General features: G+C 49.0%; 1 protein-coding gene across 3 annotated transcripts; it reads right to left on the bottom strand.

Moving 5' to 3' along the window:
• Positions 1–2,454: 2,454 nt before the first annotated feature.
• Positions 2,455–12,330, bottom strand: LOC100686711 (CMRF35-like molecule 7). Of its 3 annotated transcripts, none has more exons than XM_038546679.1 (4): positions 12,162–12,330; positions 5,911–6,240; positions 4,398–4,479; positions 2,455–3,750 (listed from the first exon to the last, which is right to left on the bottom strand). In XM_038546679.1, the coding sequence occupies exons 1-4, from the start codon at positions 12,199–12,201 to the stop codon at positions 3,648–3,650; spliced, it is 555 nt and encodes a 184-aa protein (XP_038402607.1). In that variant the 5' UTR covers positions 12,202–12,330; the 3' UTR covers positions 2,455–3,647. The 3 variants fall into 3 exon arrangements, with proteins under 3 accessions (XP_038402607.1, XP_038402609.1, XP_038402608.1); XM_038546681.1 differs by having other exon boundaries at positions 5,911–6,087; XM_038546680.1 differs by lacking the exons at positions 2,455–3,750; positions 4,398–4,479 and adding an exon at positions 4,487–4,646.
• Between the last annotated feature and the right edge of the window lie 1,034 nt (positions 12,331–13,364).

The following is a 13,364-nucleotide window of genomic DNA, read 5'->3' as shown; positions in this document are numbered from 1 at the left end:
GGTTTTGGGGAGGCCCAGGAAAGTTGCCAGGACTATACCTGGACCCCCGCTTCTGGGGACTTGATTCCCAGAGAGCCTGGGTGGGGAGCAGGTGAGACATAAGCAAACCAGCCATAGGCATCTGGAAAGCCTGAGACAGGTGGAACAAGGGGGACCAATGAGCCACAGGGGGAGATGCTTCAGAGGATAGGCAGGGAAGGTGCTAGAACCTTCTTCCTTTAGTCTCATTTTTAAAGAAAACACCATTCATAACATATCCAGTGTCAAGAAGAATGAACTGCACGTCCCAGGTGGTGGCAGGGGTCCTTCCCACTGTGGTGGGGCTGCAGCTACTTCTCCGGACCCTGACCAGCTTCTCTCTGCTCTTGGTGAGCTTCCTCTGTAGTTATGAAGCTGCTCAGAAGGAAAAAAATCCATTAAAAAAAAAAAAGAAAGAAAGAAAAAGAGGAATGCTTGGGTGGCTCAGCAGTCGATCTCAGTCAGGATCTGAGCCTGGAATCCAGGATTGAGTCCTTCATCGGGCTCCCTGTGGGGAGCCTGCTTCTCCCTCTGCCTATGTCTCTGCCTCTCTCTCTCTGTCTCTCATGAATAAATAAATAAATAAATCTTTAAAAAAAAAGAGAAAAGAAAAAGGAAGTAAGAATGCATGAAGAGGAACTCATGGGAAAGGAGAAGTTGTGCTTTCTTCTTAAAAGAGCAATCTTGGGCAGCCCGGGTGGCTCAGCGGTTTAGCGCCGCCTTCAGCCCAGGGTGTGATCCTGGAGACCTGGGATAGAGTCCCACGTCGGGCTCTCTGCCTGGGGCCTGCTTCTCCCTCTGCCTGTGTCTCTGCCTCTCTCTCTGTGTCTTCCATGAATAAATAAATAAAACCTTTAAAAAATAAGAAAAGAGCAATCTGCTCCTACTGTCTGCACTTCTCTGTCTCCACTGACTCTTGGTTATGATGTCTGCTGAAGTGAACATGTGAGGAGCTGCCTCCATCTAGAGCTGTTTAAGGGCACAGGGTCTTTGGCATCAGGTTTCTTAGTAGAAACACATCTGCTAGAAAAAGGTCTCCTGCTCTAGTGGCTAATTTATGATTTCTGTCTTTCTCCCTGCCCCAGACAGTGGGTGTAAGAGGCAAGTTTTGCTTCATAATTTTCTTTTTCTTTTCTTTTCTTTTCTTTTCTTTTCTTTCTTTCTTTCTTTCTTTCTTTCTTTCTTTCTTTCTTTCTTTCTTTCTTTCTTTCTTTCTTTCTTTTTTTCTTCATCATTTTCATGACAACCTAAGAGGCAGTTCCCAGGAGAGTGCGTGTGTGCATGCATGCACTCATGTGTGTGGTGGGTGTGATGTTCAGGACAGATGAAAGATACCTACCCTAGGGCATCTTCTCTGATGATGTCATGAGAGTAAGAACCCAACCACAGAATCTCCAAAAACATAGGGGTCATTGAATATCAACCAGTAAGACACTGTGGGAAAAGCTGGCACAAGACAGCACCCATTTGGGCCAGCTGGTGAAGCTCCTGGGCTCTGGCCTTGTACCCCAAGGGCTGGTTGTCACCTCCCGAGTCTGGTCACATCTTGGAGAGCTGGGCCAGGGAAGTATTCACAGAGATGGTCCTTTGGTGCTCGTGGATCTATGGACCTTGGTCTCCAACAGAGTGACTCAAAGGTTCTTAGTCTGGTTCAAAGTTTATCCTCTCTGGCCCCAGTGGAATTTTCAGGCCGACCACTGACTAGAGCCTTAAACCAAGTGAAAGTGGGAGAAAACTTCTCATTGGCTGAAGGGCAAAGAGAAGGAACTCTCACTTCCCGGTGGGGAGGAGAAGTTCCAGCTAATATGCTAGGGACAGGGATTCCCAACTCCTTCATCCCCTGGTGAGGTATTTTCCCGTGGCCTCCTGAGCCCAAGAACCGGGGCCTACCTCTTAGGACAAAGGACAAGGTGGACACATCTTCCCAGGTGTTCAGAGGGGAACGTTCCACATAGAACCAAGGGCTAGAGTGTGGGGAAGATGGAGTGATGTTGCTCAGAGGGCACAAGCTTTTGGTTATGAGTTCTGGGTTTAGTGTAGTGTGTATAGTATGATGACTACAGTTAATAATACTGTGTTGTATACTTGAAATTTGCTAAGAGGGTAGCTTTGAAGTGCTCCTCCCATACCAAAAAAAAAAGTTTGTAAAGTGATGGATTTGTTAATGAACTGGATTGCAGTGCTCATTTAACAAGGCATATAGATCTTTTTTTTAAAAGATTTTATTTATTTATTCATGAGACACAGAGAGAGGCAGAGACATAGGCAGAGGGAAAAACAGGTTCCCTGTGGGGAGCCTGTTGTGGGACCGGATCCCAGGACACAGGGATCATGACCTGAGCCAAAGGCAGACTCTTAACCACTGAGCCACGCAGGAGTCCCAGCATATAGATCTTAAATCATCATTTACGCCCCTTAAAAAAAAAATCACATGTACACCTTTAATATACACAACTTTATTTGTCAACTGTTGCTCAATAAAGCTTCATGGGACAACAAAGGGAAACATTCCAAACTGATGTGTTTGTGTGTTTTCGCACGTGGGTGGACATGTCTCAGATGGGGCTGTTCCTCCTCACGTGAAGTGATGCTACCTTCAGTGAGAGGACCCATGGCCTGTATGTAAGTTGCAAAGTGACCAAGTCCATCCAAATGGATAAAGGAAAAAACATCATTTATCTCAGACAATTTTAGTTATTAAGATCATCTAAACAAATTAATTATTATTATTTAAACATCATTATGTAGGAGAGGCAACATCCTTTCCCTCAGTTTTTCTGACTGCCCTCCCCAACCTTGAGGTGGTTTCTGAGGCCTAGCAGCCCCAAGGGAGAAGTGAACGTGGCTCCTTGGAAGCCTCAGGCCCTGATGGGTGGGGGACAGGGAGCTCAGGGAGCCAGGACAGAGGAGGAGGAGGAGGAGGGAGAGGGAGGAAAGCCAGCCCTGGAGCTGGGCCCACAGAGCCTCCTGGTCCCTCCTCTGCTCAGGGTACTCAGAGCAGTGTCCTCCCTGGACAGAGGGGATGCCCCAGAACTGGGAACCCACACAGATTCCCCTCTTTGGGGTGTGAGTGCATCCATCAGAGTTCTCATGGGCACAAGCCATCAAAATCCAACTCAACCGGCTTGAGAAAAAACCCTTTATGTATCAGAAGCTCAGACATGGCACATACTGAGCTGGTCTCAGGAGTGAAGGAGACCAGGGTGTGGGCAGTGCTTCGTGTCTCTGTCTGCACCCCTACTTCTTCTCTCTGTGCTTGGGTCCCTGGCCCTGTGCCCTGACTTCTTCCAGCAGAGAAGGCATGGCTTGAATTCCACCCCAACAGCTCCGACCATGAGCTTCAGCCCCATGGTGGGTAGGATGGGACATCCCACTCTCGAAGGAGTGGGAACAAGGCCATGGCACCTCAAAAGGGGCCCGAGTTGTGTCTCTGAGCTGTGCAGATTGTGGTGGAAGGGTTCCCGGCCAGCCCTTCAGTGTTTCCCGCCTCTGTCACTGCGTCCTGAGGACCCAGAGGCATTTCTTTCACAGCCTGTGTCTCCTTTGGAAATGGGGTCCAGGGGCAGAAGGTTCTGCTCGTCCATCTGTCTAAAGGGTTGTGTCTTTGATGAGAAGATCAGAGGGCAAGTTCATATAGACGGTCTCTGCTGAGACCCCTTCAACCAAAGCACAGCAGCGACCAACAGGAGCAAGATGGGTACCTTCAGGAACACCAGGAGAATGTAGTGGTGCCTGCAAGAGGGGACAGAGCCATCAGAGCCCCAGGCCCCCGGCCCCATCACTCTCAGGGCCCCGACAGCATGGGGCATTGGCCAGCTAGGCAAAGCCTGCGACCATGGACCTGGCAGGCCTACGCCGAGACTCCCCATGAGCCTTCTCAGTGGCTCAACCATCAGGGTTCCTCAGAAGGACCTTCAGCCTGTTGGTTTTGCTTTGCTCTGGGCCCATCTTCCTTTCTGATGGCGCCTCCCGAGGCTCCCCTTCCCGAAGCAGCGCTGTAGGGTCACCCACGACAGGCTGCGCGCCTTTGCTGCTCCCATTAATGCCAGCTCAGGGTGGCTGAACCACACTCCTGCTCTGCAGCATCCGGTGCCTTGCACCGTGGAGATTTTGTCCTCTCTCTCCTCGCACACTCTAGGACATCAGGGCTTTTTTTCTTGACAACTGAATATAGAGAAAGATTCTGCAGAGCAGCTTCCTGGGGAGGGTGGAATGGGAGATGGGGGGTGAGGGGCGACACCGGCAGGAGCCAGTTGGCAGGATGGGAGTAGCTTTGGGCCTTGACCCTGGCTGTGACAGTTCTGGCAACCTGTGAGGGCACCGAAGCAGAGCAGGAGAGGCCCCAGGTAGGGGCAGGGTAAGGACGGAGGCCTACACACCTGATGTAGGAGCCAGATGACGTTCCTGCACGGCCGCTGGTAGTTGTCCTGGATTGCAGGCTGGCCTGGGTGCTCAGAACCCCTAGACACAGGCAGAGTCAGCTACAGGTTATGGGGACAGACAGGGGCTCATGTGTGGCTCCCGGTGCCCTGCCAGGCCCCCTGGGGAGCTCCCCTGCCCCTGGACTGGGAAGCTTCGTCTCTGGATACAGTGCCCAGGCTTCTCCCTTTCTGGTGAGTTTTCTTCTTCTTTTAAAAAATATTTTATTGATTTATGTTAGCAGGGGGCAGGTGGAGAGGCAGAGGGAGAGGGAGAGAATCTCAAACAGACTTTCCGATGAGCACAGAGCCCGATGCAGGGCTCCATCTCACTACCCTGAAATCATGACCTGAGGAGAAACCAAGAGGCAGAAGCTTAACTGACTCAGCGACCCAGGTGCCCTCTGCTGAGTTTTCTGAACCACCACTCAGTTACTCTCCATTGATTCAGATGTGGCGAGAAGAAATAAAAATGAATCAGGAGCACACACTGCAGTTGCTTCTGGGGAGAGAGATCTGGCTTTCCAGTTCTGTCTGCTTAGCCCTCTGGGTGGGACTTTCAGCCGGGGGGAGAACATCCCTAGTCCTTTCTGCTCAAGCAGCGCCTACTCTGGGCTCAAGGACAGATGGTTCTAGAAATGGGGTGCCCAGTTTTTGAGGTGGTAAGGAGGAGGAGGACTCAGGAGGACTGGTGGATAAGAGAGCACATTCAGGTTCAATCGTTAGCAATGGTTATGACAAATTAAACATCTTTATGGGAAACTGTGGTTACGATTTATGGTTGACTGCTTGGTCATGGATTCCTGAGACCAGCTTGGCACTGAGCATCCAGGACCTGTTTTTTAGTTGAGTCCTAGGCCTGAGGAGACCCCAGGACAGTTCGAGGGGTCCCTGACTTTGGCATAATGGCCAAAGCCTTCCTTTCTCTTCACAACATCCATAGTTACGTGAGCCCCTTCTTGGGTCCCTCTATCTCCTTGCTCACTCTTACGCAGCCAGGGAAAGTAGAGGACAGGGCGACTGGGGGCCCAGAGAAGAGAGGCACTGTTGGAGCTCCATCAGTTGGAACTACTCAAGGTTGTCGAAGATCCTGGGGTTCAGGGCTTCCCCAGGTGTCTCTCCTGACCCTCTGTGTAGTGATGGGTCTGGAGTGTGACTACCAGAGATTGACCACTACCTAAAGCAGTGCCCCAGGATCCTGTGCAGGCATCCAAGGTCCACCCATGCCAGGGCTGTTGGTCCCCAGGAGAGCTGGCCTGGGCCATGGGCAGTGAAGGGAGGGTCCATATCCCCACTCCCACCCTATAACCTGCCAGCCCTGCATGCATCAGTTGAATACCTCAGGTGACCTCAGAGACTGTGATGAGGACACTCAGGTACTCAGCCATTTTCCTTCTGCCCTTAGGAGTGAGAGCCCCTCACTCTTTCTGTCCTGAGCATGAAGGCCTCACTGTGTAGACAAGAAAATTCTTACCTGGGTCAATGGTCACTTTGATAGGTGCCCCAAGATCAGGTCCAGGTTTGCTAATCCCACACCAGTAAGTGTCTGTGTCACTTTGCCTGACCTCCTTCATGGTCACCGTGAGCAAGTGCTGTCTCTGGTTGTCCCTGATGGACACATGGTCTCTCTTCACTTCTTGCTCTGATCCTTCTGTTTGAACAAGGATGTCACATGATTTCCAGTATGCTCCACGACACCACCACTTCTTGTAGGTCTCCCATCCTGGTGTATAGTGACACTGCACCGTCACTGAGCCCCCCTCTAGGCCCCTCACGGACTCTGGGCCTTGGATGGAGACACAGCCTAGAAAACAGAATCCCAAGATACAACTCTCTGGAGCCAGGCCTGGCCCAGGAGCCCCAAGGGCTCAAGTGGCCCCAGTTCTTGTGTCCAGGGACTGAGCCAGAGTCCCGGCCTTTGCAGCTATCACCTAGCTGACCCCAGAGATCCGCCTCCTCTATCCAGCTTCCCCAATACCTCCCACGGTGATAATGTCCGACTTTTTTGGTCCTCACTTCCCTGGCCCCCTACTCCAGTGGTGACACTCTTGACTTTCTGACGCTGTTTTTCCTTAGCTTTGAAACTCGGTCCTCATCCACTTTCTTCCTTCTCCAACTGCTCATCTCCAAGGCCTCTACTGATTTCTCTTCCTCCCGCTTTAAATCTTGGCGCAAAAGTGGTGTGTTGCTAAATACTTAACAACTAGCCCTCTGGGGAAGAAAATCTCCATTTGTGGCATTTTCCAATTTCTCTAGGGTAAATAGTCCCACCCCAGTTGATCTCAGGCAGTCAGTGCAATGTTACTGGACACACAGCTGTGAAGAGTGGGTTCTTGTGAGCCCTGGAGCACCACAGGGGGCAGCCCGGTGGTCTCTCTCCAGGCCTCATTTTGTCCCACTTTATTATACCCCCATGGAGGGATTCTTTCTTTCTGTGATTTTGGTTATTGCCAACATGCTGATGATTCTCCCATTCCATGTCTGTGGCCCGCATTCTCCCCTTAGCTCCAGCTTACCATTTCCAAATACACACTGTCCATCTCCACCCCAAAGTCCATCGTCACAAGACTAAATCCACCCTAAACTTGTTCTGCTTCAGTATTTCCGCTCTCCAGCAGAGGGCTCACATGGCAGATAGCAAAGATAGCTGGGAGTGGGATGGGTTAGAGGCTCGCACAAGTGGACAGGGTATTGTGCTGCTCTGGGGATGGATTCCAGTCAAGCTGACTGAATGAGAGTGGACCAACACTCTTTGTCCCTGGCAATGACCTCTTGTACCTTGATCAAATGGAAGTGAACAAGCACAGAGAAGCAGAGAAGCACAGTGGACGTCTCTCCTGTCTTAGCCCCTCCTGACTAGCTTAGAGCTTCAGGGTCAGGCCAGGTGAGGGTATCTCCATGCGGCCACAGGAATCAGGTCTGTTGTACTGGGAAGGCGCACCTCCTCACACCCTGGACTGTCTCCCCAATGTTATTTTAGTTCACTTGAGGTTTTCATTTGTGCTCAGTAGAATCCTGCCCCCCAAAGATGTTGACATCCCAATCTCAAGAACATGTGAAGTGGGGCAATTATCCTAGAGTATTTAGTTGGGTCTGATGTCATCAGAAGGGTTCGTATAAGATGAAAAAAGACTCAGTGTCAGAGTAAGAGGGAGATTGGAAGAAGCCATGCTGCAGGAAGATGGATGAAGGGATTGTGAGCCAAGGAGCTTGGGCAGCCTCTGGAAGGTGAGCAAGCAGATTCTTCCCTAGAACCTTCAGAGGGAATACAACCTTGCCTACACTTTGATTTTAGCCAGTAAGATCATTTTGGACTTCTGACTTTCAGAACTGTAAGATGATAAGTTTTGTCATTTCAAGCCACGAAGTTTGTGGTCATTTGTTACAGCAGCCATTGGAAAGAAGCTTGGCTCAGCAGAACTAACTCTACTCTAGAGAACTTGGCATCTTCATTGATCCCGTCCTTCCCTTCTTCCTCTACAACTGATGGGTTAGCAATTTCGTTAACTCTACCTCAAAAACACTTCTCAAAATGATTTCCTTCTTTCCTCCCCTACTGTCATGGTTTGTGATGACAGTATGACATAGCAGAAAGAGAGTGAATTTGGACACAGAAAGGCACACCTACCACACATTACTTAGGAAGTCTTGGGTAAGCTACTTCGCTTCCCTGGGCCTTGCTTCTTCTCTATTTGCAAAATGGCTATGCTAATTTCCACTTTGCAGGTTGTTGTAAGACTTGGGTATGTGTCAAACTGCAGGTACCCTTTTGGGGGTTGCCCCATCAGTTGGAGCCTGTCACCACTCAGGAGCTCATCTGGTGCCCGGATCATGGCCGTAGCATCCAGAGAGGCTTCTCCAGCTCCTGCTGCACTCCATTCTCCAATGTCCTCTGCACATTACTGCTGGAGTTACATGCTGAAGTTGTCCCATCTTGGCCTCACCTGCACTTGTCATGAGCAGGATTTCAAGATCTTTTCTACAGCCACTCCCCACTGCCTTAGAATGATTTAAAACACTTTAGTCGGGCATTCAACTTTTCTTTTCCTTCTAGATCCAAGCTCTCTGTCCAGCACCATTTCCTGCTCTTCCCTGCCTTCTGCTGGACCCTATAGCCCACCCCTACTTTTCTCTTCTTCTGACTCTGATGTGCCCTTCCAGGTGCTATGTCACTGCTCATGTCCTTCCTTCTATCAAGAAACCCTTCTCTGAGCCCACCCCGCCTACAGGTCACCTTATTCCCTTTTCCAACCAGAACTACTTCCTCCCGTTGCTCCATATCCTTATAGGAACCTGAGTGCCACACAGATATTTTGTTACCATTACCAGTCTCTCTCTGTCTTCCTTACTAGGATGCTCTGCCCTGAAGGGCAGAGACTTTGTGTTTGTGTTTTCTTTCTCTTCCCCATTCCCAGTCCCCGTGTCTTGCATGGTATCTGGATCCTGGAAGTTACTAATAAAGTTTATGATTGTTTTTGCAAAGGAGCTGGCTGTCATGATCTTGGACACAATCATTTTGATTCTGGCATGAATTACAATTTCCATACCAGGGGCCACTAAAGTGGAAGGCTGCCAATTGCAGGGCTAATGTAATACATGGTAGACTCTGGAAGCAAATTCAAATATCACTACTGGGAGATCAAGCTAATAAATAACTGTTTACCCATACCATGTTAAAAGAAGAAGACACATCACAAATAATAATAGGGAAGATGTCCCAGATACGTTATTATTAGGTTCTTAAAATATAACAGAGTGTTTGGATTCCACTTCTATGGTTTTTCTGCAGTGCATGCATAGAAAAAAATAGGGCAATAGGTGTTGTAAACTCTTAATAGCATTCTGTGCTGAAACTGGGGTTTGGGGGGGGGAATTTCACTGTTTAAGTCATACATTTCTAGTATGTGAAAAATGTTTATAATTACCTGATAAAAACAACTAGGAAGAGATTTTAATAATTGAAGACTCAATTAGGAAAAAAAGTTGCTAAGAGACAGTAATCAGTGTCAATGAAAATCAAATACAAGAGTCAACATTTTCCTTCTTAAGACAATACAGACAACACAGCTATGATCCAAAGTTGGGTCAGTGAAGATGGTATTTGCCAATAATCATAAACAGGATTAGAGACATTGTTGACTCAAAATAGAAGTTCATCAATTCCAACTTTGCAAATTTAATCTGGCAATAAAGCATTCATAATGTGATTAGGTTTGTTTAAAAATATGTGGGAAGTTTTCATAAACACAGACTGTGATAGATGGAACTACTAATCAGTGTTTTTTTTTTTTAAGATTTTATTTATTTATTCATGAGAGACACAGAAAGAGAGAGAGGCAGAGACGCAGGCAGAGGAAGAAGCAGGTTCCATGCAGGGAGCCCGAGGTGGGACTTGATCCTGGGTCTCTAGGATCACTCCCTGGACTGAAGGCGGCGCTAAACTGCTGAGCCCCCCGGGCTGCCCCGTAATCAGTGTTTTGTCGAGAGTTGGTCTGAAGGAAAATGGAGATGCTAGGAGAGCAGTCGGCTGGAAGCAGGGCTCAGGAACAGGGCATAAAAGCATACAGCTGTTTGAATCTCAATTTTTCCTTTCCCTGACTCTGAGATGTAACCTCTCTCCTTCTTGTCAATCCTTTGGGAAAGTTTGCCACACATGCACAATCCTTGTGTGAATAATCTTGTGTCAGAGTCACTAAAATAGTTGAGCTCCCTATCTGGGTTGATAGCAAGGCAATCAAGTGGAAAGTTCAGAGCAGAGGGGCTCATGGGGGTGCGGGACGTATTAGGGGGTTTGAGCCCACCTTGTTTTGCACAGATGGGACAGGCATCCCTGCTGGTGTCCCCATGCATCTGTGCCAGCTCAAGCTCTGAAGAGTAATTTCTGGGATACAAGTCTGTTCTTCTGTTCCTCCACTTACAAACACTTACCAAGTGCCCATCTATGCCAGTGCCCTACCTTCCTCTCAGGGGTGCTGCAGGACTGTGTAATGGAGCAGACAGGAACATCCTCCCGGAAGTAGAGTCATTCTGACTTCACCTCATCCACTTTCTCTCCTTTTCATTTCACAGAAGTAACCCAGAGCACCTAATGGTGGTCTGTTAGTGGGGTGGCTTTCTTGCATCACTGACCTATTTCACTCCCTTCCCTCCTGAACTTACAGAGTTGGAGGAGGAGAGACACCCTGCCCTATCTCTGCAGCCAAGCCCACCCTGCCCAAAGCCAGAGAGCAGCCACTGTCGTCTCAGCCTTCAACTAGGGCAGAAGACTTTTGGGTGGGTGTGTACATATAAGGGCCACTGTGTGTGTATGTGTATGCATGTGAATGCATGAGCACACAGATGTGAATGGGGGCATGACTGCATGTGAGTGTGTGCATCTGACTTCATTGTGTGGATGTGTTGTGTGTGGGAACCCGGGCAGTTTACCCTTCCCCTTGGCCTCTGGGTGAGCTGGATATTGGGATTAAGAGAGGGGGCAGATGGGGGTTTCTGAACTCAAATGCAAAGCTAGAGTCCAGGGGGAGAGGCAGACAATCTGAACTGCTGTCTTTGGGAATTCTGGGCCATTTGGAGTCCTGCCTAGGGAGCATAGTGTTCACAGAGAAGCCGCTGCCCTCTCCATCCATCTATAGATATCAGCACGGGGCTTCTCTGCCACCGATAAAATCAGCAATGGCAAGGTTAATTCTAGAATGACCCCAGATCTCATCTATTTACATCTGATCTGCATAGCAGGGTCTCACAACATTATAACCAGGAAGGGTGTAGAGACCTTCCATTCACACTAGAAATCCAGGTCTTAGAACAATGAGGGACTTGCCCATGTCATGTGCTGCTGTCAGGACTGGAACTCCAGTCTCCCAACTCCCTGACGAGGCCCTTTCTTGGGAATCCCTGTGGACCAGTCTGTTTTGCTAGATGGTCCGCCTCCTGGCTCATAAAGGAGGCTGTATGTGGCCCACAGATATGGCATGCAGCGTGCAAACTTTTGGACTGACCCCAATGTCTTCTCAGTGTATGCAGTGGCTTTCCACAGAGGAAAAGATACATGACCCCTTCCCATCTCCCACCTGGGTTCCTGAGCAATCTTCTCTTAAAGTCTCAGTTCCTGGGCATGCCATCCATCCAAGGGTCTTCTTATTTTGTCTTGTGTGCTTCCAACCTCATGGCCAACCAGTCTCCCCCAGGGTCCCCTGAGCACTGAGGCCCCGGTGCATGAATGGACCATCCTTTCTCAAGCCTCCATATCCTGGCCAAGCAGTCCCCTCTCTCTGAAATGCTCTTCTCCCTTCTCTGCTTGAAGGGCTGATCCCTTTCTTCAAGGCTCATCAAATGGATGGTGTCTATGTGGCTGTCTGCAGCTCCTTTAGCCAGACCTGCTTGGGCCTCTGAGCACACCTCCATCGATGCCTCATCATATCCTGTCACTGGTTGCTGTTTATTTGCACGTCTCACCCACTGAGCTGTCTGGAGTCTTCTTTTTAATGGCCAATTCTGTTTCTTTTTTCCCTTCAAGTCCTCAAGGCCTGGTGCATGTCTGGCATAAAGTAAGAACCCAGTGTTCTTAAGGAGTCCTTAAACCCCATTCAGCGTTTCTGGATAAATTAACAAAGCCACCTCTTATTTTCCCAGGTACAGCACCTCCCTCTCTGCCTGGACTAGCTCTCGGCCCCCTGCCCCACCCCACGGGTACCAGGTCCCTGGGGCCTCCCCCACCAAGCTCACCTGGGAGGCTGAGCAGGAGAAGAACTGGCTGCAGCTGCATGGTCCTGCCTCCCGGGCTCCTGGCCCCTCTGACTGACAACTGGAGAGCACACTCAGATCCCAGCTGGACTCTCACAACTCGGCCTGAGGCCACGCTTGCACTTTGTTTGTCTGGACTGCCTTTGCATATTCTGACCCATTTACTTCCTCTTGTAGAGTATTTCCTGTCTTTAGTTATTCAGCAAATTGAGTGTCATTTCTTGGAAGGGCTGGGGGAATATGTGTCTTATTACACTTTTCCATTACAAAGGAAAGAGGAGACTACATATGTGGAGTGAGGAGTGGGGAGGGGCAGGACGAGATGTATCTGCAAATGGGGCAGAGCAAAGGGCATCTGGCCTACCACGCTTTGGGTCAGGAGGTATAGTAGTCTGGGTATCAACTCCAGAAATGTTTCTCTACCACAACAATGGGTCCCAGCAGCAGGAAACAGCAACTCCTTCCCACTCAGGTGTCACATAAGCAAGCTTGGCATACTTGGAGATGCATTTGTTCAGGTGTTATAACCAACAGCATAAAAGTACAGGTTGGAGGACTGGACAGGCCTGGTCTCTAACCCCAAGCACCACTTACTAGCGATGATCATGGACAACTTACTGAACTTTTCTGAGTCTCAGGTTTGTTTCTATAAAATGGACTCATAAGAGTTGTCATGGGAATTAAATGAGAAAAAGTATGTGAAGCTCTGAGGACACAATCCTGGGATAGGGCTAACACCCTACATTTGTATTCGTGCCCTGGACAAAACTTCAGATGTTAGATGAAGAGTTGCATAAAATAGGCCCAAGGCAGGAGACTGAGATAGCCTGGGTTTCCTCATTAGTAATAAGACAAATTCTGGCCTTAACTTGATATAATTTAGTTAAGATCCTGATTTATAACCCAGTAGCTAAAATTCTTGAAGAAAACCTTTGGGAAGCACATAAAGGTACTTCTTCCCTGGTGTCCAGGGCCGGCTATGGAGGGAGGAGGTCTTCCTGGAGGTCCTATAGTTGGGGGCACAATCAGAAGGGCTAAGAGGAGGAAGAAGGCTCAGACCTGTAGTGATGCAAATCATATTATACGTAGTAATCAAAACAGTATGGGATCAGCATAAAAGCATATCGATCAGAATTGAGGGCCACCTGCCTTTTGATCTCGGGGTCATGAGTTCAAGCCTCATGT

This window comes from Canis lupus, chromosome 9, assembly GCF_011100685.1.
Source record: "Canis lupus familiaris isolate Mischka breed German Shepherd chromosome 9, alternate assembly UU_Cfam_GSD_1.0, whole genome shotgun sequence".
NCBI lineage: Eukaryota > Metazoa > Chordata > Mammalia > Carnivora > Canidae > Canis > Canis lupus.
The sequence above is the reverse complement of the archived record's forward strand: the minus strand, read 5'-3'. Positions and strand labels throughout refer to the sequence as shown.

Bases quoted from the DNA above. Each gene is read 5' to 3' on its own strand.
- LOC100686711 (XM_038546679.1), bottom strand. From the start codon at position 12,201: ATGCAGCTGCAGCCAGTTCTTCTCCTGCTCAGCCTCCCAG. The intron at 6,241-12,161 runs GTGAGCTTGGTG...TCTGTTTTCTAG, and splicing joins TCTCCTGCTCAGCCTCCCAG to GCTGTGTCTCCATCCAAGGC. The intron at 4,480-5,910 runs GTAAGAATTTTC...GCCTGTGTCTAG, and splicing joins CAAAGTGACCATTGACCCAG to GGGTTCTGAGCACCCAGGCC.